At 33.4% G+C, this 27,795-nt stretch overlaps 1 protein-coding gene across 3 annotated transcripts in view; it reads right to left on the reverse strand.

Moving 5' to 3' along the window:
* Positions 1-27,795, reverse strand: part of NLGN1 (neuroligin 1) — an 843,034-nt gene that overhangs the window by 462,933 nt on the left and 352,306 nt on the right. For 2 of the 3 annotated variants that reach the window (XM_043594884.1, XM_043594883.1), the window contains exons 3-4: positions 7,830-7,889; positions 1,090-1,242 (exon numbers count right to left, since the gene is read on the reverse strand). In XM_043594884.1, coding sequence (XP_043450819.1) covers positions 1,090-1,242; positions 7,830-7,889 — 213 coding nt within the window. The remainder of the gene's footprint in view (positions 1-1,089; positions 1,243-7,829; positions 7,890-27,795) is intronic. The other variant, XM_043594885.1, reaches the window with a different exon arrangement.

Consider the following 27,795-nt stretch of genomic DNA (forward strand, 5'->3'; position numbering starts at 1 on the left):
AAACAAAACTGATTCTCAATGGCCAAAATATATGATATGAACAATTATTATAAAATAAAATCTAACTTAAATTGCTTTTTCAAAATCTTTTAAAGAATGAGAGTGAGGTCCTTCTTTGTGTGCAAATAACAGTATAAATTGTATACATTTAAAAAATGTATAGTATGTGATAAGACTTTAAGAACAATTAAGATTTAAAAGATAAAATCTTTGGTGATCAATTGTACTCTTTTAGCAAATACTCTTAACTAATATACCACAATAAAGGTGTTTTATTAAATGATAAAGTAATTTCACTCCTCAGATTGTGGCAATACTATGAAAATATACTTACACAAGTAGAATATCAGGTTTATCTTTTAATAATGGTTTGTTATTACATAAAATAGTATTTCAGAGTGCTTCATAAGTTATTTTGAAAATAGTATTTCCCTATATTTTCTTCAAACCAAGAATCTCCAATTTGATTTTGTTTTACATATATATATATATATGTATATTATTGACTTGAACTCTTTATCACTTTATGATATCAACACATGTTTTCCAAATCAAATATTTCAATATAAATGCATTGAGACAAATATTTTTAATTCTTATCTGACCAGCTTTTTAAAAACCCAAACCTATACCACAATGACAATCATTCCCCAAAGCCAGTCCATCCACATATTCTCAGAGACTATAAACTTGTTTCTAAGCTCATGTCAAATTTCAGACAATTTTATGGCATTGTAAAAAAGAAAAGTAGAAGGGAAAATTTGTCCAGGGACTAATTTTTCTTTAGAAAGGCCCTGACGTTGTTGCCTTTCACAGTTCTGTAAAGTGAAACCAGGAAATACATTACTCAACAATGTGAATAATTTTAGTACCTTTTACTTTCAAATTTTAAAATCAACCCTGTCTTTCATCACGTAATTTATGAACATACTTATAGAATTTATTAAAAATATCAAAAAATTTGGTTCAAACAAAATCAACAAGCATAAAACAATGAGTGAAACAAAGCAAAGCAAAACAAAATGAGTCAAAAGCAAAACTATCACATACTTCATGGTAATGGTGAAAAGAAAAGAAGAGACTTCTTACCAAGTACCCCAAGTCGATAGTTGACTGTGATGACGATCACATTGCCATAACTTGCCAAGACACTCCCATCATATAAATTTCCAGTACCTTCCATATATGAGCCTCCATGGATATACACCATCACTGGTTTGGGACCCCCACTGTCCCGAATATCTGAAAAACAAATGGTTGGCAATTGTTCTTATCCTCAAAAAACACACATCATGAAACAGAGAATAAATTTTCCATTTTAGGGACGAAAGAGTATGATTTTAATATAGTTATTTAAATTGCTGTTTTGTTAAAGTGTTTCTTCAGCAACTCATATAATGAGCTATTGTAAAGGAGAGCAATAGATATCCACTGTTTTCTGATAAAATTCCGTTAAAAATTATAATCTGAATTTCAAAACTTGGACAAATTGAAAATAGGTGCTTTTTGATTGATTTCTAAAGTGACAGTAGAACAAAAAGAAATAATGATAATAGTTTTTAGAACTATTTTTTTTTAATGTTCTGGACCTCATATGGAATTTATGAACCATATACTAAGGACAATGTTATCACTGCTATTGTGAATAAAACACTCTGTTTTTTTCATTTCTTATTTACTATAAGGATTTTATTAAATGCATAATGATTATATTGAATAATTTATTCTCTAACTTGTGAACATAATTATAACACTGTGTTATAGGTTGCAGGAAGTTTCATTTCACGACTCAAGTATTAACTGGCAAATGAATGTTTGGGTAATAACGTCTGTATTTTTGTTGTTGCACTTAGGGGACTGTCACTTAAATGATATTTTTTAGTTAAGTCTGTTTTATCCACCCAATTCACCTACTCTACCCTTTGGCAGAAGAAAACAGACTAAATTATACTTTTCACGTCTTTGTGTAATATTGTACTCTTCTTAATCCCACTTTGGCTCTCTGATTTTGTCTTGTAGACATGAAACAGAATATACCTAAGTCCAGGTGTCAAGTGCAAAATTTAAGATGATGTTAAAATGATTTCTACAGCTCTGAGTTTTAATCAACTGTGTTTGCTTTTCTAAGATACTATTCCCAAATTTTGTAGTTTTCAGTAAGGATTTCAGTAAGAAATGATATATAAGGGAACCATAAGATAATTTTAATAGATACTAAAAATGCCCTAATCTCTAGAGAAATACATGCTTAACTTTGTATTGGCAAACACGGTGTTAACTATTTTATATTGAAATATTATATATGTATGTATATGATTATGAACATTCACATACATACATACATATATAAAACATTACTATTCTATAATAGCTCATTATCTCTTCTACTCACAATTGAAACAAAATTAGATCAAGTGTATTATCTTCTTGTTAATGCCAATATTAGAAGTGTCATTTAAAATTATAGTTTTGTTCCTTTGCCTTTGACATTTTTTGGTCAAACTTAAATTTCCTATCTTTACAGTTGAGGTTTCTGCTTTCAGAATGGCTAATATAATACTAACTCATTGAAAAATCTGATGATTATTTAGGTGCTGCTTTACATTTCCTGTGAAAAGGATGACTAATATAAATGTGCCCATTTTTCTACTGTAATAACAAAGTGATTTTCTTAAATGAAAAATTCCTTTTAGGATAAGGAATTGCAACTCAACTCGTTTGTCCAGATTTTCAAATTGGGGAAATAAGCTCATTGCAGAATTTAGAGACTTTTTAAAAAGACTATTTTAAATTTGACTTAATACTAGCATATGAATTTACCATAAGCCCACCACTCCCAAGGGCATACTTGAGAAGAATGTCTTTCTTTTAAGTGGTAGAGGAGGATACTTTGACATAGAAACTATCCACTAGATACAGTTCATTTCGAAGAAAAATCTAAATTTATTTTCTCCTTAAATCCTTGGGAGGGAAAATGGTATTCACTCATTTGTAAAGATTTGAGGGCTTGTGGAGATGTTAGGCTTACACAGAGAAAACAATCCTTTGGAAATTTTGAAACTATCCTCCATTTTTAAATGCCTGTTTGCTACATACAGTTTCAGCTTATTTTTCTAGTATGGCTGGCACTGAAGAAGCAATAATAAATTATTAAACTGAAATCATTAACTGACTGTTCACAGCAGACACTGTACTCTGCTAATTGTATGCTTGTAGGTAGCACAGAGGGAGGCTGTTTCAGAATTCTTCTTTAATTAAAATTACATAGAATTACAAAGCACCAACTGTGAACAGTAATGAAATCTTGGTAGAACCATTCTGTTCACCTGGAAAACAATACAGGCACACATTGAGAAGACATGCCACATTTTATACTTAATAACAGAATGAAGTGGACATTGTCAGGAAACACTGAAAATATGACAGTACATCCTAGGAGCCTTTTGAGTGGTGTCTCTTTATTTTTCTTTGAAAATCAGACTTGAAAGAATTACTGATAGTTTGGGCCCATTCTCATTTCCATTTTGTCTTTTCAAACTTCTCAAAGATTTCAGCCTTGTCTAAGAACTTAATATGTTAAGCTCTTTTCCAGAAAGGTACATGAAATTTGAATGCTATGTTCTGAACAGTATTTCTTTTTGTTTGAAGTAATCCTGAAGCTAATTCTATATGGGGTATTAATTAATAAAATAAGTAAAATTACTGTATGTAACATCCCTTAAAATTACTGATAGTTTGGAAAGATGCCATATTTCTATTACAAAACAATTGGTATTCTATGATAGTGTTTATACAGAGGTCTACCTTAGACTTTATTTTCTTCATAGTATACAGTCTTTTTTTTTAAATTTTTTTTTCAACATTTATTTATTTTTGGGACAGAGAGAGACAGAGCATGAACGGGGGAGGGGCAGAGAGAGAGGGAGACACAGAATCGGAAACAGGCTCCAGGCTCTGAGCCATCAGCCCAGAGCCTGACGCGGGGCTCGAACTCAGGGACCGCGAGATCGTGACCTGGCTGAAGTCGGAGGCTTAACCGACTGCGCCACCCAGGCGCCTCTGGTCTTTTTGATGCAAATGTAAGTCGTAAATAGCTTAAATAGCATAATAATATAATGATAAATATAAATAGCTTAAATTGTATTTATATTTCCTTTGTTTTTTTTTTATACAGAATCTTTATAAGTGAGACTAATATATCAGATAGCTTACTATTGAATACTATTTGCTAATGCCATTCTTTTAATAACAAAATTTTGGGGCGCCATTATGTCTTTCATGCAAATGTATTAGATGTCCTTTAGTAACTGCTAATGAATTTATTAAAGCTAAGTCATCCTTCTAAAACGTGTCTAATATTTTTCTTTATAAATAAGGTGGATTTCACCTAAGATTTCTGACTTTGCCTAAACAGCTGCTACTGACTTTACTAAAATCAAAACCGCTCTCAGAGCCTAAAGAACTAGTTCAGGTCCAGTGAAAAGACCAATGTTCATAACTCATATTTATATTTTCCATTATATGCATTTTTTAAGGCTTTACCAAACATCTAAATCTCTGAAAAGAGTAGGATGGTAAGGGGGAAATACTACACGGAAGGTTATTTTTTATGGTAAGAAAGTATTTAAGTGTTTCAAGTTAAAAAAATTAATAAACTTGGAATCTGAATAAATATCTCGATTTTAAATTTTAGTAACTATTTTACCTTTCTGATAAAAAGTTTAAGCCAACGTGGCAAGTGCCAATAGTTCTAGAGCCATTAATGGGGATTTATTTGTGCCTGGCAACCAGGGTTTGGAAATCACTACTCTCCTTAATGGTCTTAATGAATATTTATTAGTCACATAACTCCTTAAACAAGTTTAGCGGTTTCCTTTTTCTTAAAAAAAACTCATGAAGTTTTTAATTGCCCATAATTTAGAGGTTTTGGCATTTAAAAGTTTTTAAAATGTGGGGTAGTGCCGCAATTAAATTTTTCTCTGATACATTTAAAGATATTTCAAGATATTTTTTGTGCCCCTCTTTACTGAATTTACCAACCTCAGTTACCAACTTCATTCCAAACCAGCAAAAAAATATAGAAGTGTTGACTGAATATAATTCTTAGTTTAAAAGTGTATAAAAATCTACAAGAGCAATTTTTAAAAGCCTCTATGTAGAATATAAAATTGCATTTGAATACTGAAATATTAATATCAAGGTATTCTTAGCACAATTAAAAACATTTAAACATCTCTTAAATTCCCAAAATAAATTGGTAGAAATCTCGGGTGTTGCTTTGACCCACTTTTATCACTTCAGATTAGTCTTTTTGGAACCATGGAAATAGTCTATGAAATATGTAGTTTTTTGAGGTATTATAAAACACAAATGAAAAGTGATACAATTGTGTCTGGCCTAAAATTAGCAAAAGAATAACGGTAAAGACACAAAGGAGAATAGGAAGTAACAATCATGCTCCACTGAGAAGCATGATTTGGGTTAGTTTAAGTGAATGAGGGGCACACCCCAGTCAATGCCTCTGGTAGCCTCTGAATGCAGTGGCTGTCATAGGAACCTTGAACTCTAGTAAAGGATTTGGGTTATCAGGGAGTAATGGAGAATGGGTAACTAGACTTTTGACTAAAGTCAAAGGAATAATTTATCAAGTAGTTTATATTTGTTTGCTTTATGTCTAGTGATGTTGATTTAACATTTGGAACAAATTAAATGTGAAAGTTGGCCTTGATTTTTATTCACACTCACATCTACAAAATAATTGTAAAAGGAATTGAATAGAAGATGCTCAGACTTTTCTACAAAGTTTTTTTTAATCCTAAAAGAAATTGATTTATCTTTCTTGTCTTCTAAACAATTACCCAAAACGACACCACAGAGGAATAGACACAATTTGAATTGACTGCTCTTACATTCTACACTTTTGAGCATTTAAAAATATTTATTGATTTGATAACTCTTGTGACTAACTGGCTCAGTACTTAATCTGCCAATTTAAACAGGAGTTTAGTACATTTTTAATGGCTATTTAAAAATGTTAAATGTGCTTCAAAATAGGTCTATAAAATAGATTCACATTTACAGGGCTTAGCTTACTATGGTGGCTCAGAGGTATCTTTTGTAAACATGTAAATGTCTTACTTGATACATTTTACCAAAAGAAAAGAAGTACATTAAGTCAGCAATCAAAATATTTTTTTAAATAGGAAAACTATGTGTACTGACCTTGTAAGTACTTTCAGATAATTTGGAGTTTACAAGTCTACACACTAAGAAGTCCTTTATATTTAAGTATTATTTTAGATAACAAATGTCTAAGAGTTAAGAATTTTCAAAGTTAAGAATTTTCTCAACAAATCTCAAAGCCCCTAAGTGGAAGCAGCCTTCTTAGCTGTGAGAACAAAGTCAATAAATGTGTTGAATGTTTAAAAACTTCAGATTTCCAACAGTGTTTTTAAAAATCAAAATTTGCATTTTGACATTATAAGTTTATTCTTAGCAATTTAGCATTCAAAGTGATAACTCTTGGACAGTTTTAGTGATTTATTTCAAATATTAATGACAGCTTTGTGTTTAATCTTTAATCCACTGTTGGGGTTCAAGGTAAACATATTTTTAATCAAAGGTCATCAATTTCATTTAATCAAAATATTTCTTGAATGTTATAAAAATATTAAAACACAATAATATTTTTAAGCTTTCAATACTTCACCTTCAATTTTCTACTATGAGGTAGTTTATTAAATATATATGTCAATGAAAATAATTCAAATTGTTTAGTAAGGATGCATTCATTCATAGTTGTAACTCATGGAAATAGTATTTCTGCTGGTTTGCTTGTGGATTTATTTTCTTTTGAAAAACCATTCTCCCATATTATTAATATTTTTATGAAATTTAATTTCTAGGGTTCTGGGAGTTACTTTTAAGCCTGGGATTACATTAGTCACTTCTCTGAGAATGATAACTAGGGTAGCATTAAAAAAACAAAAGTCCTAATTGGAATGAAGGTGAACTGAAAATATCAGTGGACACTCCACCTAACACCAGATAAAGGGACACAGTGGCAGAAGAAATGTCAAATCAATCCAGCAAGTACTTACATTTATAGAGTATATCAGATTGTACATCATAAGAAAGTTAGAAAGAGAAAACAATTTTGATATTAGCAAAGTAGGAAATATTTTACTGCTTATAGCTGGCAATACTTTGAAAATCAGAACATTTCCAGTTGCCGGTCTAGAAATTATCTAAATAGGCGGAATACCTTTATCTATACAATTAAATTTATTTACATAATATTTAAGCAAATCAACAGAAAACAGTATTTTTGTCATCTAAATTATATTGCTCAAGAAACACTTTAGTTTTCCTTCATTTTATTGGGTATGGGGTTCTTTTTAAACAAATATCATATGTAAAAATGAAACACATTTTGATATTGGGTAAAATGTTTACATATATTAGAAAACATGCAAAATGGGTACAAAGAGACTACAGGGGAAAGATTGTTAGTTCAAAGAATATGGACAAATTTCAGTCAAAACATGGGATGAAACATATCAAAAGTCAGTTCAAGAAAACAAAAAAAAAAATGCCCCTCTTTCTAAAACATTTCAATGGTTGGCATCAAAATGTAAAACTTAACATTCATTTTGAAAAAAAATTAAAAATGTATATTTATATGTAACAACAAGCAAGAAGACAAAACACATCAAAAACGGGAATTAAAAACAACTCTTCAAAAAAAGACAAGAAGTAAAAAAATAGAAAGGGGTGGAAAAAGTGATTGAGGCCGTTGTCATGCAAATAGATTTGGTGGAAAAAAATACCTTCATCTTCCGCACCGTCATTATCACCTAAATCATCTGTCTGTTTCTTTGTAAGGGGACCTAGGATTGAGAACGGAGAAATGGAGGGAAAAAAAAAAGACAATTCAAGAATAAACAAGACTGAGGGGGAAAAAATAAATGTAAATACTAAAATTCTCAAGGGTATTTCCAAAAAGAGCAGGGAAGTGGTTACGTCAAAGTGATTATCTATTTTGTTTAAGGAAAAAAAAAAAAAAAAAAAGAATCCCTTTCCCCAAAATATCTTATAGAAGATTTGGTTTGTGAATATATCCAGCATAAAAAATACATTATGGTTTGAAACTCAAGTCATAAGCAAAGGAAATGATTTTTTTTTAAATATCTACTGCATATAAAAAAGTAAACAGTTTTAGCTGAAAGAACTTAATTTATTCAGTGTCTTTTCTAATTTGAATTGGTGACAACAATAAAGTAGGCCAAACTCATCTTTAATTTAGGACAATATAATAACATTAGGGAAAACAGAGATATGAACATTTTTACGGTGTTTTTTTTTCTTTTTTTTCTCCTGTTTTTTTCTTATAAGAGCGTTAACACTTGGATTTTACACATTTTTATATCATACATTTTTCGAAACTGTGACTTTTTAAAATTACTTGTCATAAAACAAATATTTCCCCATTTGTTTTAATTAAATATTAGCTGTGGATTTAAGACATTTGCAGCCTGCACAAAAATATGAACAGATAATCTCATCACTCTGTAGAGAAAGCTACTATCATTAGAAGTCAGTGTTTAGTTATTAAGGAAGTTACAGAGTCAGGCCTTATATTTCATAAGCAATTTAGTAATATAACAGAATTGTGCCCTTGTGCAATTTCATGTCCAGTAGAGTTATTTATAATGGAATCATCTTTTAGGATAATAATTGCATTAAAACACTGTGAATGTTTAATAAATGTTTTATTATACTTAACAATACTAATTTGCTAAAATAAACAAGCACACCAAAGGGGAAGCCAAAGGCCATGTGAAAGTAATTTTAAGTGTCACATTATTGACATATTCAGCACAATGAAAAAGCAAGTGAAGCCCCACATTTCTTTTTGTTTCCACAACCATTTAATTTGTATGACATTTCATAATCCTCATGCAAAAAGCAATCATTACAAACACAGGACACTCAAGTTAAAAGACAGCCAAACACAGCAATAAGCAAGAGAATTTTGTCATGCATAAAATAAGAGTCATAGAAAAAGGAAGGGGGAAAAAGGACTGAAAGTCATGTATTGATTTCAATAATATAAATAGAAAAGAAGCAGGCATTAACTGTAAGCACACTTCATACGGAAAGATTGTTAAACATTTCGAGAAAGATTTCTGAGTCTTTTCAGTGATTACTGTGCATTATGTTTGTAATTCAAACCATACCTATTATCACAACCCTCAAAGAATGAAAAACACCATCCCAGAAAATGGAAGAAAAAAAAAAAAGAGAGAGAGAGAGATAATCCAGCTGTTTCATCAGCTCAGAGAAACATCCCTGAAAAATAGTAGTAAGTGGTAAAATCCAAAATTGTAAATGAAGAAATTAACGATGTAACTGAAGGGACCCATTGACTACTCAATTGTAAGGTCATGGTTTCAAGGTCATTCCAAATACGGAGAAGGGGTACACAATAAATTAAGTGATACACTTTTATAGTCACTCTTGCAAGCAATCATTCCATTAAGAGAAAACCTAGATGAAAACAAGTCTATGTTAATTGACACTCAGCAATAAGTTCACAGAAATCTACGTTTCTTTAATATGACCCTGTTTAGTGGAAAAAATACCCTCAATGTTATTGGAAGTCCATGCAACAATGATGCTATATTTCTGAAAAATAGAGGTTTTTTTCTTATTTAAATTTAAAAATTACTATATCAAAAACTTTATTTGAAATAGTCCCAATTTTAAAACATCACACAAAATGTTAGGCTCATAAAATTATGTTTTCAAACTTTTTATTTTTCTTTAGCTACCTTAAGCAGTAAATGAACAGACTTCAACAATTATGATTTCTTGCATTTCTATTTTCAAAGATGCTATATAGAAGTTATAGTTTTATTTACTGGTTAACAACACAGATTAAGTGCAATGGTCATTATTTATTGCTGCCAAAACCACTATCTACTTTCCAATTTTTGCCAAACTACTTAATTTGCTTAATTCTTTTTTTTTTAATTTTTTTACTGTTTATTTATTTTTGAGAGAGCAAGAGACAGAATGGGAGCAGGGGAGGGGCAGAGAGAGAGGGAGACACAGAATCTGAAACAGGCTCCAGGCTCTGAGCTGTCAGCATAGAGCCCTATGCGGGGCTTGAACTCTCGAACTGTGAGATCATGACCTGAGCTGAAGTCGGACGCTTACCGACTGAGCCACCCAGGCACCCCTTAATTTGCTTAATTCTTGACTCTATTAAGAAACCACTAATATGAGCTCAAAAATTTTTTTTTGCTGAATCATCAATTCACTAACATTTGGATACACATGTAAAACCTGTAACAATTAAATTAAGTCACTGTTTTCATTTTGTGCAGGCCTCTTTTGGATAATTCAGTCGAAGCATCCTAGGGTACCTGAGGAAATTTACATGACTTCTTCAGGAAATCATTCAGCTTCTACAGCCAGTTTTACATACTTTGCACACACACAGAACTGCTGGTTCTTAGGTCTGCATAAGATGCAATATTAAGAGAACCTTCATTAAAACCTGATCTCCCACTTGTTTGCATGTGGGACAGAGTTCTCAGTTTTCTCAGTTGCTAACTGACTCTGGGTCTGCATAAGTAGGGAATCAATGGAAATGATACTGCATACACAATGAGATGACTTTTTCATGGATGAAATGGTTGAACCACCTTTTTTGTTTCATTATTTATTATCACCTTTTCTACTCAGGAAGCTGCACGCCTCTTAACTGATGCAGAATAATGATTACATACATGCACTGTATGGAACATCTTTTACTGTAGTAAATCTGAAGAGTTAAAAACAGATATAGATACTGCTTCAGCATCATAAGTAGATGGTGACATCATTATTGTAGAGAAAGAGTAAGTCAAGTTCTCCCAACTAAAGAATTTCACTTACTGAATACTAAATAAAATCTTATTATCATAGGATATCAAATTGTTACCACACTATGGGTTCCAGCAGTAATTTCATAATTCCAGCATGACTGGGTTTTCTTAACATCAATAATTGTTTACACATCTGATTTTCTAAAGGTTCCCTGGGAAGAAGAGGGCTGATAACAGTTTTTGGCAAAAATGATTATAAGAAAAAAACAAAAAAAATAGAGTTCCTTTATCTCATATGCTTAAAGGCGCAGAGAACAAGTATCTGAGAGTGTCCAGGAATGCAAAATAAAAAAAACTCAACCTTGCTTTCCCTGAGGAAGCCTCAAGTAAACATATACTGTGGATTACAGAAACAGATCCCTACATGATCTCAAGATTCCTTATTCTAAGGCTAGAAGGAAAACAGTCTGTTGCCTTAAACTATCTTCTTTTTAGGATATCAGCAACACTGGTTCATTTTTTCTTTTCTCTAAACTGACATAATTTGGTATAATTACTGATGTTAATTTTTTTTAGTTGAAAGAAAATACAGTAAAAGGTATTTGTCATTAATTGCTTTAGGAAAATTAGACAACCACATTTCAGAGACCACATGCTCCTATAAATTGATCAACATGATTTCCCCAGAAGGTTAAAACATTTATCCTTCAACGAAAATACATAGCAATCATTAACAACAATCCAACCACTGCTTATGCTTCTTTTAAACTACAAACAGTGTATTTTCAATACCAGCAGTTTAAATGGGTATCTTAAAGCATCAAAATATAAAGCGAATGAGTCCTCTACAACCTGGAGAAGTGATTTATTTTACCTTGAAACTCTATCGGATCTGTCCTCCTTGAGGAATGCACACATAACTCTCATTAGAGTTAATAGGAAAGTGGACCTCATGTCATTTTGAAAGGGAGTGAGAGTAATTACTATATTTTATATCTCCTATAGGCAATAAATAGATTCAGTGGTGAAACAACAGGACTAGGAAGGTAAAGGGAACTCCTAACCATGAACTTTCAACTCATTTAAATCCAAAATAGTTCCTTTGCCATTAGTATAAGCATAATTCAAAGTACTGGCCTTTACAAAGGACTTATGATACAGTCTTACATTTTAGGATCTGGCCACAGTACTTTTTATTTTTAAAAAAAAAGGAATGAAAATATCAGCATTTCTCTGTAGTTAACTGGAGAATAATTATGAGGCTCCGAAATAATTACTATCCACCCATATTAATGCTGCTTTTTATCATTCTCTTTGATGAAGGGCTAATATACTTTAGGTCTCAAATACATTAGAACTGATTATAAATTCCTTCATTATGGGTTCAATTTAGCAGAAATTATCTGTACTTTGTGTCACACATATCTGCAAAAGGCAAGCAGGTTGAGGGTATTATTAGCTCCTGAGTTAGAAGGCTGGCTATGAGAAATGTGTCCTTCTTAAGAGAAGGAGTCTTTGAAAATTTTAGGATTATTTAGAGCTCCAGGCTCCTGTGAATACAATTGTGATAGATGGAGAGCCCTGGCTAACGACCTTGCTCTATTCTTTCCCCACCAGACTTTGAGGTAAACTGACTCCATGGAATTCCTAAGGCTATTTCTACACAATGGGGAAATTGAAGAATGTTGCAATTTATTTGGAAATTATATATCTGATAAGAATTTAATATCCAAACTATATAAGGAACTCATACAACTCAAGGCTGCAAAAAAACCAAAACAAAACAAACAAAACCCAATAATCTGATTGAAAATGGGCAGAGGGCTTGAAAAGATATTTTTCTAAATAAGACCTACAAATAGCCAATTGATACATAAAAAGATCACGAATCATCAGGGAAATGTAAATCAAAATCACACTGAGATATCACCTCACACCTGGTAAAATGGCCATCATTAAAAAGACAAGATGTTAGGTAGCAGCTAGATATAAGCAGTAGAAGGCATACCCAGAGGCAGAGTCCCAAGTCCTTGAGGGGGAAATAATAGAGACAGGAGTTGGAGGCAGGGATGGTGATAAATAAGCCACACATTAAACACCCAGGGGCACAACATTCTAACCTTGTGACTTCCATGATCTTGGGTCTGACAGACCCAGAGTCACTTGTGCAGAACACTTACTGTCCTCTTCCACCCCAGGCTAACTCCTAGACTCATTAGAATATATTTGCATTGCAGGGGCACCTGGATGGCTCAGTCTTTAGAGCAGTTGAGCTTGGATTTTGGCTCAGGTCATGATCTCAAGGTTCCTGGGTTCAAGTCCACGTGGGGCTCTGTGCTGACAGTTCAGAGCCTGGAGCCTGCTTCAGATTCTGTGTGTCTCTCTCCTTCTCTCTCTCTGCCCCTCCCCTGCTTATGCTCTGTTTCTCTCTCTCTCTCAAAGATAAATAAACATAAAAAAAAAAGAATATATTAGCATTGCAGACACAGCTGTTCCTAGGGAGAAAGTCTCCTTTACTGTTTCACTACAAACCTGGTAGGTTTCACATCTCCCCCTCCCAGCCTGTGGGAGGAATTCCCCAGATGATTGGAAGCAGCCCCCATTAGAGACCACCCCACTACAAGTCGTTGCTTCTCCCAGCCCAGAGAGAAGCAACAAATATCCAGTCCCCAAACAACCCAGGGCCTGGTCCACCTCCAGGAACCTGCTTGCTCTCCTGCTCTCCCACCGAGAGTGTACTTTCTTAAATTGCTGTGGGCTTGCCAAAAGGAAAAAAAAAAAAAAAGAAAAGAAAAGAAAAGAAAAAAAAATGTTGCCACTTATTCTGGGACAATTGGAAGCAGTTTAAATCTTTTCAGGAATGTTCATAGTCTTTATAAAACTAGAATCAAAGATGTAAAAATCTAATTATATCTGCTCTTTATGGAAGACAATGCCAGAATTCAGTACTTTATAAATAAAAAGAGCAGTATGTTACTGTATTTGAATTTTTCTAAATTGATAAACATTAAAATACAATGACTTAAAGAAATCAGACATCACAACAGTTGGTGTCATTGCAAAGGTAGTACATTTTTCCTATTGAAATTTAGTGGATTTTATATAACTATGATACATAACTCTTGAGAATATAGAAATGAATGAGATAAACTGATTTGGAATAATACTCATTAATTTGATGTTACTGTTATTTATTAAAGGTTATTATACTTCTTAAACTATCAGTTATATGAATATATAAAGAAATCATAGCTAAAATAACTTTTTAATTTTTCAATTAAAATACAGCATTCTTATACAATATCATAAATATGCATTATGATAAAATAAAAATGTAAAGCAAACTTCTGTGATAAGGTATTGGAAGCAAACTTTGGGAGAATTCATAGTTTCTAAAGAATCCATACCTGTGAAAATTTTGGTGGCACTACTATGCCATGTATGATGTTTGAGTATCTTTTAGGAAATCTGCCCGTTTAGGCTCGTCTAGTGGTTCAAGTATGCTATGGAAAGGACCAGGTAACAAGGTTATAAAAGTAGCAGACATGCTCTGTGTTTTATTTTTGCGTTAGGAGAAAACACCTACATGTACAAAAAATACATTCCCTCAGACAGTTCTTCAGAGGCAGAGCACAGCTTAAAACATGACTTTTGGGGAAAAGAAAAGTTAATGTTAAGGCCAGGAAAAGGGAAAGAGAAATCATGGATCCAGTACATTGAGAAGAACTCATTCATATTTATAAGAAAAACAAGTTGTTTTTTCATAAAATTACCTTTGTTACAATACTTTGAAGTCAGAAGAAATCTTGTCTAGAACAAAAGTGATAGGGTCTGGGGAAATTTTTTTTAAGTAGATAAAAAGAAATTTAACTAGGCTAACAATCTGAGCATCACCAAATTTGCACAAGCTTATTATTTTTTTTACATTATATTTGTTTGATTTTTTAAAAATGCACATGCAGTATTTTATAGCATGAAGAATGTCAGAATAACGCCCCTTCTCATCTGGAGTAATGTGGCTGTATGTTGTATAATCAGTAGTACTTTGTGAAGATATACTCTCCACTGACCCGGTTTTCCACACATTATCCAGAGATGTACCTAAGTATGGTGAGGACACAAGTGCCACAGATGCCCAGAGCTCTCTGAGCAAGGCTTGAGGATTGGGATGGCATTAATAGCCCAAACTCCTTCACATGGCTTCCAGTATTTACTCATCCAGGCTTTCCAAATATATGCTATGCTAGGTCCTCAGGATACATGGTGAACAAAACAGGCAAGACCCTAGCCCTCATGAAAATTAATTTTGTCAGAGAAAGAGACATTCATCAAATTATCACACACATAAACATATACTCACAGACTGTGTTAAGGAAAAGAATCTTAGTGTTATGAGGGTTTATACAAAGTGACCTAGCTGAGCCTAGGATGTCTTCACTGAATAAGTGCAATGTGGCCTGAGGACTGAAGGTTGGCTCAGTACGAAGGAAGCCAAGAGGCTGGGGATGAGTAGGTAGGGTGGAAAGAAGATTCCAGCCAGAAAGGCCCTAAAATGAGAGGAAGCCTGGAGGTCAGTGTGGCTGGCAATGGGGAGCAGAAGAGTAGTGGCAGATGAGGATGAGCACACAGCTCCTCCAGCCAGAGGATTTTTGTCTTAACCCTAAAAGCAATTAGGAAAGTCATTTAAAGGGTTTAAGCACACACTGACAAATTCTGGCTTATCTGAATATTCAACAGAAAATCAGAAAGAGGCAAAATCACTCCAAATAATATGTCAGAGAATATCTTACATAGAGATCTACATTATGTTCTTATGAGATGAAAGGAATTTCATTAGAAGAAATCAGACGATGGAAAAGGAGTCTATAATTTTCTATTTTCTGCTTGCAAATAAAATGAATATCACCAAAAAGGAAAATCTAAGACTCCAGCACACCTAAAATTTTATGAGTATTTTTATTTTTTTCAGTTTATTTATTTATTTTGAGAGAGAAAGAGGTGGGCATGGACAGAGCAAGAGGGAGAGAAAGGATCCCAACCAGTGTCTGCACTGAGAGCTGGACTCGAACTCACAAATGGTGAGGTCATGATCTGGCTTAACTGACTGAGCCACCCAGGCACCTCTATGAATATTTTTAAAGTTTTCTATTAAATATGTATTTAAAGTTCAATTTATGTTGCCTAAGAATTAACATAATGAGAATTAACATATCATAACTATTCTAATATTCATACAAAGGCAGATATTCTTTAAGTGATTTCTACTTGGATATCTCACCCCCTTCTCACTACAATAGGAATACCCACAAGGTCCACCTCAAGGCCCGTTGTATCTCCCATACAGGTTTTGCTTTCAGACTTATAACTTCCCTCTGCTTCCAAACTTTAAGCCTGGAGATAGTCATTAACCATTTCCTCTTCCTCCCTCTGGTCTTACCCAGATTTCATCAATTTTCCAATACAAATTTTATTCTTGTCACACTGTCCCAAAGCTCTCTATTATTGGCCTTGTCTGTAGCCATCATGGTCACGTGCCTGAATTCTTGCAGTAGTCTCATAGCTGTTCCCACTGTCATCTAGACTCTAGACTGTCTCCAAGCCATTTTGTATACCATAGGTTTTTGAAGTTGTACATAATAATAGTGGCAAACCCAAAGAGAAAAAGATTTAATCACCACCAGCTAAAATGTATACACATTCAACTCCTTCTAAGACTAAAATTGCAAGCATTCCAAGGGAACAGGAACTCAAAAGCGTATACAAAAAACTTGTACTGTGAATTTTAAAATAGCTATAACAAGACAGATGAAAACTAAATATAGTTTAACACTCATTTTGATGTTTTAGAAATTCATGAGCAGAAAGATTTTTTTATTCAAAATGGAAACAAGTCATTTCAAATATTTTTTTTAAATGCAGTTCAGATTACTGTTCATTGAAGACCACTTTCATTGTTTCACCACTTTGTTTAAAAGTTTTTACTATCTCCTTCTTTCTTATTATTTTAGACTAAATGCCCCAGAATAAACCTTAAGACTCTCCTTATTCTTTCCAGATTTTATCTCTTCATTCCACTGCTTTCCAAAACACATCTTTTCTGAATTCTGCCAAACATTTAAAAAAGAACTAATACCAACATTTCTCAAAGTCTTCCCCCAAACTGAAGAGTCTTCCCCCAAACTCATTTTATGTGACCAGCATTACCCTGATAGCAAAGCCAGATGAGCACACTACAAGAAAAGAAAATTACAGGTCAATATCCCTGATGAACATAGATGCAAAAATACTCAACAAAATATTAGCAAACCAGATACAACAAAACATTCATAGGCTCATATATCATGATGGAGTGGGATGCAAGGATGATTCAATATTAGCAAATCAATTAATATGACATATCATGTTAACAAAATAAAGGCTAAAAAATCATACGATCATCTCAATAGATGCAGAAAAAGCATGTGACAAAACACATCTATTCATGATAAAAACTGAACAAATTGTATATACAGGAAATGTATCTCAACAGATAATAAAGGTCATATATAATAAGTGCACAGCTAACATCATATCTAATGGTAAAATGCTGACAATGATGCCCATTCTTACCACTTTTATTCAACATAGTACTAGAAGTCTTATTCAAAACAATTAGGCAAGAAAAAGATATGAGGTGTATCCAAATTGGTAAGAAAGAAGTAAAATCACCTCTATTTGCAGGTGACATGAAATATCTAGAAAGTCCTAAAGACTCCACCTAAGTACTAATTGAACTAATAGACAAGTTCAGTAAAGTTGTAGGAGAAAAAAATCAGCACACAAAAATCAGTGGTGTTTTTATAACAATGAAATGTAAAAAAAAAACATTAAGAAAAAAATCTCAATCACAATAGAATCAAAAAGGTTAAGTAAGATATTTAGTAATAAATTTAACTAAGAAGGCAAAAGATCTGTACACTGAAAACTGTAAGACACTAATGAAAGAAACTGAAGAGGACATAAATAGGTGAAAAGATATTCCATGTTCATAAATTGAAAGAATAATAATGTTAAAATGTCTATACCATTCAAAGTGATCTACAGATGCAATGCAATCTCTCTTAAAATTCCAAGGGTGCTTTTCACAGAAATAGAGCCAACAATCCTAAAATTTGTATGAAACCACAGAACACACAAATAGCCCAAGCAATACTGAGAGAAAACAACAAAGCTGGAGGCATCTCACTTCCTCATTTTAAACTGTATACAAAGCTATAGTAATCAAATCAGTATGATATTGGTATAAAAAGCAGACACACAGATCAACAGAACAGAATAGAGACCCCAGAAATATACCTAAGCATATGGTCAATCAATTTTCAACAAAGAAGCCAAGACTATAAAATAGGGAAAGGATAGTCTCTTCAATAATGGTGCTGAGGAAACTGAACAGCCACATGTAAAAGAATGAAACTATACCCCGTACAAAAAGTAATCTCAAAATGTATTAAAGACTTGAATGTAAGACATGAAATCATAAAACTCCTAGAAAAAAACCTAGTAACAAGTGAGCTCCTTGACACTGGCCCTGGTAATATTTTTTTTGGCTTTGATACCAAAAGCAAAGGCAACAAAAACAAAATAAAGGGACTACATTAAACTGAAAAACTCCTACACACCACAGAAACCATCAACAAAATGAAAAGGCAAACTATGGAACAGGAGGAAACAGTTTCAAACCACATATCCAATGAGGAGTTAATACCTAAAATATACAATAAATTCATACAACTCCATATCAAAAACAAAAACAACACATGCACACGCGCGCGCACACACACACACACACACACACACACACACACACACCAACATACAAACAAACACAACACAAAAAACCTCAAACAACCCAATGAAAAAATTCAGAACCTGAATAGGCACATTTTTTTCCCCAAAGAAGACCTCTATATGACCAATTGGTACATGAAAAGGTGCCCAACATCCATACTCATTAGGGAAGTGCAAATCAAAACCCTAATGAGATTATCATCTCACCTCTGTTAGAATGTGTTATCAAAAGATAAGAAATAAATGCTGGCAAGAACGTGGAGGAAAGGAAACCCCTGTACACTGTTCATAGGGATGTAAACTGGTGTGGAAAACAGGATGGAGATTTCTCAAGAAGTTAAAAATTGAACTACGATAGATTTAGCAGTCCCACTCTGGCTATATAACCAAAGGAGATGAAATCATTACCTCTAAGAGATATTTGCACCCCCCATGTTCACAGCAGCATTGTTCACAATAGCCAAGGTATGGAAAAACCTAACTGTCCATAGGCAGATGAATGGATAAAGAAAATGTGGAGTATATATACACAACGGAATACTATTCAAACTTAAAGTTCTTTCATTTTTAGTAACATGGATATACCTGGAGGGCATTATGCTAAGTGAAATAAGCTAGATAGAAAAACAAACTAACAAACAAATACTGCATGGTATCACTTATATGTGGAATATAAAAAGAGTTACAAATAAGGAAATAAAAGTCAAATTCATGGAAATAGTAGAAAAATGATTGTCAGGGGCTGGGGAGTGGGTGAAATAGGAAGACGTTTAGAGTGAAAGGTAAAAACTTTCAGTTATAAAATAGGTAAAGTCTGAAATTCTTAACATGGTTACCATAGTTGATAACACTATATTGTATAATTGAAATTTGCTCAGGAGTACAGCTTAAATGTTCTGTCATAAACACACACAAAGGTAAATATGTGAGAAAAAAAAAACAAAATACATCTTTTTCCATTGTGAGTCTTGTCATTGTTGCACAAAAATGATCTCACATTCACATCCTGTGTGTTTTGTCTCATAGAGTTGATTCCTTAAAGTTCTAATCAACTCAACACAGAGGAGGAAAGAAGGATGATGAGCATAGGGAATCTCCTCTAATATCCCATGTAAAATTTGTTTTCACATAGAAAAAAAAGGGGTACTATTGTATGGTTTGGCCTGAACTGTTGTCTCCAGGATACGAACTACAGATAGTTCTATATTGCTCAGCAAGACCTGACTGTGAAAATACCTTAATTCCTGGACATTACTAAATTTTATCTCCATAAGTGAAATAAATAAATTGAGACAGTAATCTTTTTTCTTAGTTTTCACATATTTACTAGTATTTTTGCTAACCCTCTGTTCCCTCCCTTCTTCCTTCTTCCTTCTTCCTTCTTCCTTCTTCCTTCTTCCTTCTTCCTTCTTCCTTCTTCCTTCTTCCTTCTTCCTTCTTCCTTCTTCCTTCTTCCTTCTTCCTTCTTCCTTCTTCCTTCTTCCTTCTTCCTTCTTCCTTCTTCCTTCTTCCTTCTCTTCTCTTCTCTTCTCTTCTCTTCTCTTCTCTTCTCTCTTTTAATATAATTTATTGTCAGGTTAGCTAACACACAGCATATACAGTGTGTTCTTGGCTTCGGGAGTAGATTTGCATGATTCATCACTTACATACAACACCCAGTTGAGCCAGTGATTTTTAAGATCTATTTTCTGAGTGGTGCTCACTGGGAAATAAGTCAGTAAAGACAAGACCTCTACTGTTGAAGTCCCAAAAGAGGTAGATTAACTGTGAGTGTATGTTCCCCTGAAGTGACTTCTTGACAATTTCTAGTCTCACACATGTCCCTCCTGGCTAAATATCTCTTGTCCTCAGTGAAGCTATTTCACTCTTTCCACCTCATGCATTACATTAGACATGAATTGATTCTCTCTTACCATGCAATCAGGAGTCTTTTGGGGACACAATCCTGTGCTCCCTCTTGCCTGATACAATAAATGATAAGCTTACATTTGATATATATATACAAATATATATATATATATATACAAATATATATATATATATATATATATATATATATAGCCCACTTGTGAATCTAGTAATTATATGCCCAGACTCATAGGATGCTAATGCTGGAAAGGACCCTACTGACTACCAAACTCTCGCATTTAACAAGTCCTCAAACAAACAAACAAACAAACAACCATTAACTGATTATGCACAAGCCTCAAAACTAATTAAAAGCAGAGCTCAGTCTAGATCTCAGGTTTCCTATCACTTCTTTATAGTAAGTCACATGGCAATAAAAGATAAGCAGAGAAAAGGAAAAAAAAAATTGGGTGTTGAGGTATTGGGTGTAGCATAGATACCTTTTAAATAAACCACAAATCAACAGGCAGACCATTATTACAACTATGAAGCCTTTAGTACTCCTCCAACCAACATTTATTTAGATGTCAATGAGGTCAAACTTTAAACAAAAATAAATATTTATAGAAATATTTTCCTTTCTTTAAAAGGAAAAAAAAAACAAAAAAATTAAAACAAACCAACAGATTTAGAAGGACAAAGATCATAGAGTTTAAACCAAATAAGTAAAATCAGTTAAGAGGTACAATTTCCCAGTATTATTAAACTGAGTGATGTGTAGAATGAATAAAGTGTGAAAAAAAATAATCCACTTGACTTAGAAGAAAAACAATAGCTAGGGGATGTATGGCCCACAGGCCAATGAAATAGTGAAATGCTCTGTACAGGCTAAATGACTACTGTCCAGAACTCTTGAAGTCCCTGTACTCTAGCACCTAAGATGCTTTAGCTCAAACCATTCCTCAGATCCCCTAACTGTAGCATAATTAAGAAACTAAAGGGTTAATGTTTGGTATCGCAGGGGCTCCCATCACCCACCTACAATGCTATCGACTGATATCCCTTCTAACTAGGCAATGTTAGCATTTTAATATCCCCTCTGGATTACTTTCAAAGACATTTTCAAATCTAGTTGTCTGTGACTCTAATACATTTCCTAAAATATATATTAATACTACTTGAGAGGCACCTGGGTGGCTCAGGTGGTTAAGCGTCCAACTTTGGCTCAAGTTATGATCTCATGGTTTGTGATTTTGAGCTCCACATAGGGCCCTCTGCTGTCAGCACAGAGCCTGCTTCAGATCCTGTCTCTACCGCCTCTCTCCCCTGCTCGTGTTCTCTCCCTCTCTCTCTCAAAAATAAATAAACATTAAAAAAAAAAGTACGTGGTATTGTGACTGTGTTCTAATGGGTTTGGAAACAGATACATAAATATATACACACATACACGCATATAATTGTATATACACACACACAGGTTTGGATAGTGGCTCTTTCATGTGCTAGTGTTGTAATCCTGGACATTTTTTTTTAAGTCCAGAACATCTTAGGAACACAGTGCCACCCCATTCTCAATATTGTTATGATATAATTCAAAGTGCCTACTAAAGGGCTTAATGCAGAGAAGTACAGTTAAATTTTTGTTTGCCCTCCATGTTTCTTTTATTTATTGTCTCAAATCAAATGCTTAACACATATGCACCTGTGTGCCTATGCACACACACCCCTACACTCACACATATGTCTCCCATTGTAATATATGCTAAAGAAAAAGGACTTTAGTGTTTTATTTATTTTTGACAGAGAGAGAGACAGAGCATGAGAGGGGGAGGGTCAGAGAGAAAGGGAGACACAGAATCTGAAACAGTCTCCAGGCTCTGAGCTGTCAGCACAGAGCACAAAGCAGGGCTCAGGTTCACAGACCGCGAGAACATGACCTGAGTGAAGTCAGATGCTCAACCGACTGAGTCAACCAGGTGCCCCAAGAAAAAGGACTTTGGAATTAGGTTGTTCCCACTCAGCTGTCTACTAGCTGTGTGATTTTGTAACTTTCTTAACCTCTGTAGTATTCAGTTTCTTTAAATGTAAACTTGGACAATATCCACCTACCAGGACTATCAAAAGGATTCAAGATGATGGATATGAAATACCTAGTATAGTGTCTAATTTATAAAGACACTATAATAATAATGATAATTATCACTGAATTATCTAAACGCGAGATTAAATTGTATTTAAGATGTACTAATGTCTAATATATACATATGACAACTATTTCCACTGAACTTACAGAATTGACCCAGTCTTCCATTGCTTAATCTACAAACATCTAATTAGAGTCTAATATTGCATCATTCTCCCCAAATAATCTATCAACAGAATATACTGGCAAAAAGATGATTATGGTATCTTACATTCACCTAAAAGTACTGACACGAATTTACCAGAATATTCCTCAGATGGTAATAGTATGTAAGCTTTATGAAGTCTACTGAGCACCAAGCATCCTAGAAGGTGTGTGGCAATAGTTGACTGTATAAACATTATTTTCCACCAGTGACCTCCAGGAAGATTATGTCAAAGTACCTCTTGGTAGTACCCGCCAGGAGCAGTTTTCCTGAAAGTTATACATAGCTCCAGATTTTTACAATGACTGTGGTAGAAAGAAATTTTCTCAATGAGTCAAAAATTGAGCATCTACTTTTACACATCTAACATATAATGGATTTTCACATATTTTTAATTATAAGGCCATGCCAAAGAATGGGACACAATAATTAAAATTACAGTTTCTAAAACTATGCTACCCGGTTTCAAATCCTGTCTGTAGTTATTATAAGCTCTGTGATGCCAATTTCTCTGTCTTCATTTCCTCATTTGTAAAATAAGTATAATTAATAATGGTACCTACTTATGGAGTTACTGTAAGAACTAAATTAGTCAATGTACCAAATTGCTTACTCAATACACTGTAAATGGTGAAGCAAAGTGTTACCTATTGTTATGAGATGGGTAGTGATTATCTTCATTTAATAGAGATTAATGAACTGTTCAAAAAACCTGATGCTATGTTAACTACTCCACAAGAATTATCTTATTGGCTTCTCACAACTATTCCAAATCCCAGGATTATTATTATTCCATCTGTGGGTGGACTGGGAGGGGAATTTGGGGCTTAGAAAAATTATGTATTTTTCCAATATCTTCCATCTAATAAGTAGGGATGCCAGGATGCAGGACAAGTTCTGTATTATTCTGGAATTCACACCATTAGGCTTCTTCTGTGCTTCCAAAGGGTATCACAAAAATGTCACAAAACTGCTTTCAGGGAGATTAATAGAATAGCAGTTAAAACTAAGACTGTCTCCATGGGATATCCATACATATGTGTGTATATATATGTATATATATATATATATATATATGCACACACATATACACACATAGTTATGTATCTATATGTAGCTATGTATCTCATGATATCTACTCATAATATATACATATTTGGATCTCTGCTCAGAGTAAACTTTACTGTTAACTTATTACATGACATTAGTTTTATTGAAATGATGAAGAGAAAAAGAAATGAAACTTTAAAATGTGGGGAAGTGCAAAATAAGATGTTTTGGGAAACTCTTTTATGGTGTGAAGAAAAAGAAGCAGGGTTGTGTATACAGAATTAATAAAATAAATAAAATAAAATAAAATAAAATAAAATAAAATAAAATAAAATATGACATGTGAGTACTATGCTGTGCAGAAGGACCAAGTCTTATGAATGGCTTATCCCTAACAGAAACACTGGGTAGGCAGGATGGAATTCACTTCATGGGAGCAAGACAGTCTAGAAAAAGGCAAGAAATGTTTATTCAAATGGAGAACATCGAAGTTGAACCTGGGTTTGTTAGTTAGTCCCAGGGGTGTGGACCCTAGGCATATTAGGGCCCAGATGGTGAAGCTGTGAGGCAGTCTCTCCCACAGTAACCAGAGGCCCCAACAGCATGAGATGGCTCATTTTAGAATGCCAGCTGCCAAGTTCTCTGGTAAAAGAGTCCAAGATGAGCTATATGATATTGTTCAAGTCACTTCATGTCTCTGAGCCTTCCTTTAGCTGTCAAAAGGAAGACAATATCGTCTAGCTACCTCATGAAATCGTTGTAAATCAAATCACGTGGTGTTTGTGAATACATGGCAAAAGGCTTATCATATGTAATATGAAAGCTTTACATTATTGGCTCTGAACAAGTGGAAATAGTGGGGAGTGCTCATTACAAAGGTCATGACTGACACAAAGGACTGGCTGCATCATGTATTCAAAAGAGGAGTATCTATACTATCTTAAAGAAAAAAGTCCATATATACATGTAAATTTTTTTTTTAATTAAAATCCTCTTGCTTCCCTATGTGCCTATCAAAACCACAGGTTCTGGAATCAGATTTTCTGACTCCATCAACCTACCCACTGTCAGTCTTCTCGAAAGTCATTTGACAACTCCACACCTCAGTTTGCCCAACTGTAAACTGAGGACAGAAATAACACCAAGCTCATAGCATTGCATCTGAGACTAGAGGTGGTAATATATATGTAGCGCTTAGAACAGTGTCTGGCATATTTTAAGGACACAATGCATATTAAGAATTTGTATTAAAACACAGTAAATACAACATTTAGAAAACTAGATTGACATTTTACAAGAGGAAAAAAATGGGTATTTTCTGGTGTCTTTAAAAAAGTGAAGGCTCTGAATCTAATTAATAATATGTTTAATATTTAGTCACTACAGGTTTGAAATTGATTATCTGCTAATGAGAATTTTAAAGAGACTTTCTTTTTTGGCACAATATCAGGTCTGAATTTGTAGTATTAGGGGAAAAAAGTGCAGAAAATTTGAAAGCAAAATGCCATAATAGTTCTCTATTTCCATTGTAATAATAGTCATTAAGGAAAGAGTTGACAGGTTTGGGACAAGCTAGAATTTCTAATACTTTATCCAGTTGAAACACCAAGAATTTTTATAGAAAGGCAAAAGTGATATTCTGGATAGAATTATACTTTAAATTATGTGAATATTAAAATATTTTTTCTAATTCTATTATTTACCAACTTTGATATTCTAGATTTGTTTTCATAATTTGTAGTACTGTTTAAATGTGGTTATGTATGCCAGCACTGCAAGAAATAATTGCTTGTGGGTGACTCCACTTACAATGTGCATTTAAGATGCTCAGTTTAAGAACATCTGCAATAGGAAACATGGCCACCGAAAGCTTACATTCTATATTGTGCATGATTGTGTTTTGGGAAACCCATGAGCAAAATTAAGGTATTTGATCTTCAAAATATAAACATGCCATCTTAAAAGGGGTTTATCTCTCAAGTATTTAATGGTTGCTGGATTACAAGAATCAATATGGGATAAGAGGCTCCATGTTTTATTGATTTCTCCTTCGCTACATTTTCGTTCTTCCTTTAAGCTATTAAAATGCTTCAGATCAAGCTACTTTTTGTAAGATGGTCCAGAATAATAATATTTATCAAAGATAACATATCTAATACTAATATTTTGCTATTGGCAGTCAAGATTGCCTTTGAAGAAAATATTTTTACTTATACCAATATAAAAGCTTTTGAGTTTAGTTGCTAGTATTTTTACAACGAAAGCACTTTTTCCAAATATATAGAGATCACATTTGATTTGTTAAAATATTTCACATTTAGGTAAATAGCCACTTCTTGAATATCACAGAATTTTTATTTTAATATAGAAATCTAGAAATAGCTGTATTAAAATTTAAAGCAATAAAAATATGCAATTGACTTTAGGCAAGAGATGTGTTTCAGAAATTTGCACATGAATCAATGTTTGTAAATTTGGAATACACTAAGAAAGGCTTAGTGTTGGCACCCTGTAGTGAATTATTTGGATAAATAAATTTCTCTTATAAGAGAAGAGCCACACCAATATGTGTTTTCTAAGTTACCATTCCTGTGTATTTTTTTTTCCTTTAAATATGGATGCATCTATATTTATTTAGTAGTAAACTCAACTCTTCTGGTTCATGTTAAAAAATAGTATCTAATGTTTTAATTTCTTATAATTAGGGTTCATTTATCTTTTATATTCACCTAAAGATAATTTTTCACTGAGAATGAATGATTTTCAACATTACTTTGCTGAAATGGAGTAGAAATTTTCTTCTGCAGTCAGCTTAATTATTGTAGACATTTCTTTTTTTTTATTTTTTATGTTTATTTATTTTTGAGAAAGAGAGACAGACAGACAGAGTGCGAGTGGGGGGAGGGGCAGAGAGAGAGGGAGACAGAATCCGAAGCAGGCTCCAGGCTCTGAGCTGTTAGCACAGAGCCCGACGAAGGGCTTGAACTCAGGAACCTTGAGATCATGACCTGAGCCAAAGTCGGATGCTTAACCCACTGAGCCACCCAGGTGCTTCTGTAGATTTTTTTTTTTTAAGCAGAAGGGCAAAGAGAAAACTCCTAAGAGAACAAGGTGCAAAAAAAGACCAAAATGGTTCTGTGTTAAAAACAAAAGGAAAAGAAAAAAAATGAATAGATAGAAATATTCAGGACAATTACATTGTACAAAATTCTCAGGTGGAATCCTTCCCTCACATGACTCTCCCTTTGTATTTGAACATATCTTTCAGATTAATCCCTGTAGGAAAATCAATAAAATTCAGTTCTCTAGACAGTGCTTCTCCTATATGAGTGTACATAAAAGATACCCAGGGATCTTATTAAAAGTGACAATTCCTACTCCCCTTCCCTTTGAGATTGATCAGGGTTCAGTCCAGAGTTCAGCAATGGAATGATGAATGAGGTCTATGGAACACACTTTGAGGAAAGCTTGGGATCTAGACCCTTTTCCTATTTGGGGATTTTGACTCTTATTTTAACTCTCACTAGGAATAAAACAAAAAGATCTGCATAAATATATGAAGTTGACAACATTGTGTGCATGTTTAGTTATGACCCACATCAGCTAGAAATATTTCTCTGACTCATATGGTGTCTTCTCTTTGAGAAGAAAATACTCAAAAGAAACAGAGTGGTCTATTCCCAAATAAAGCTTTATTTTTTAGAATACATTAGGTGATATATAGATTAGGTAGACATGGATAGATATGTGTATATATGAACATGTATACAAACATATGTATACATATGTATACATATATATAATAATGTATACATGTATACATACATATAATAATACACATATATGTC

This window comes from Prionailurus bengalensis, chromosome C2, assembly GCF_016509475.1.
Source record: "Prionailurus bengalensis isolate Pbe53 chromosome C2, Fcat_Pben_1.1_paternal_pri, whole genome shotgun sequence".
NCBI lineage: Eukaryota > Metazoa > Chordata > Mammalia > Carnivora > Felidae > Prionailurus > Prionailurus bengalensis.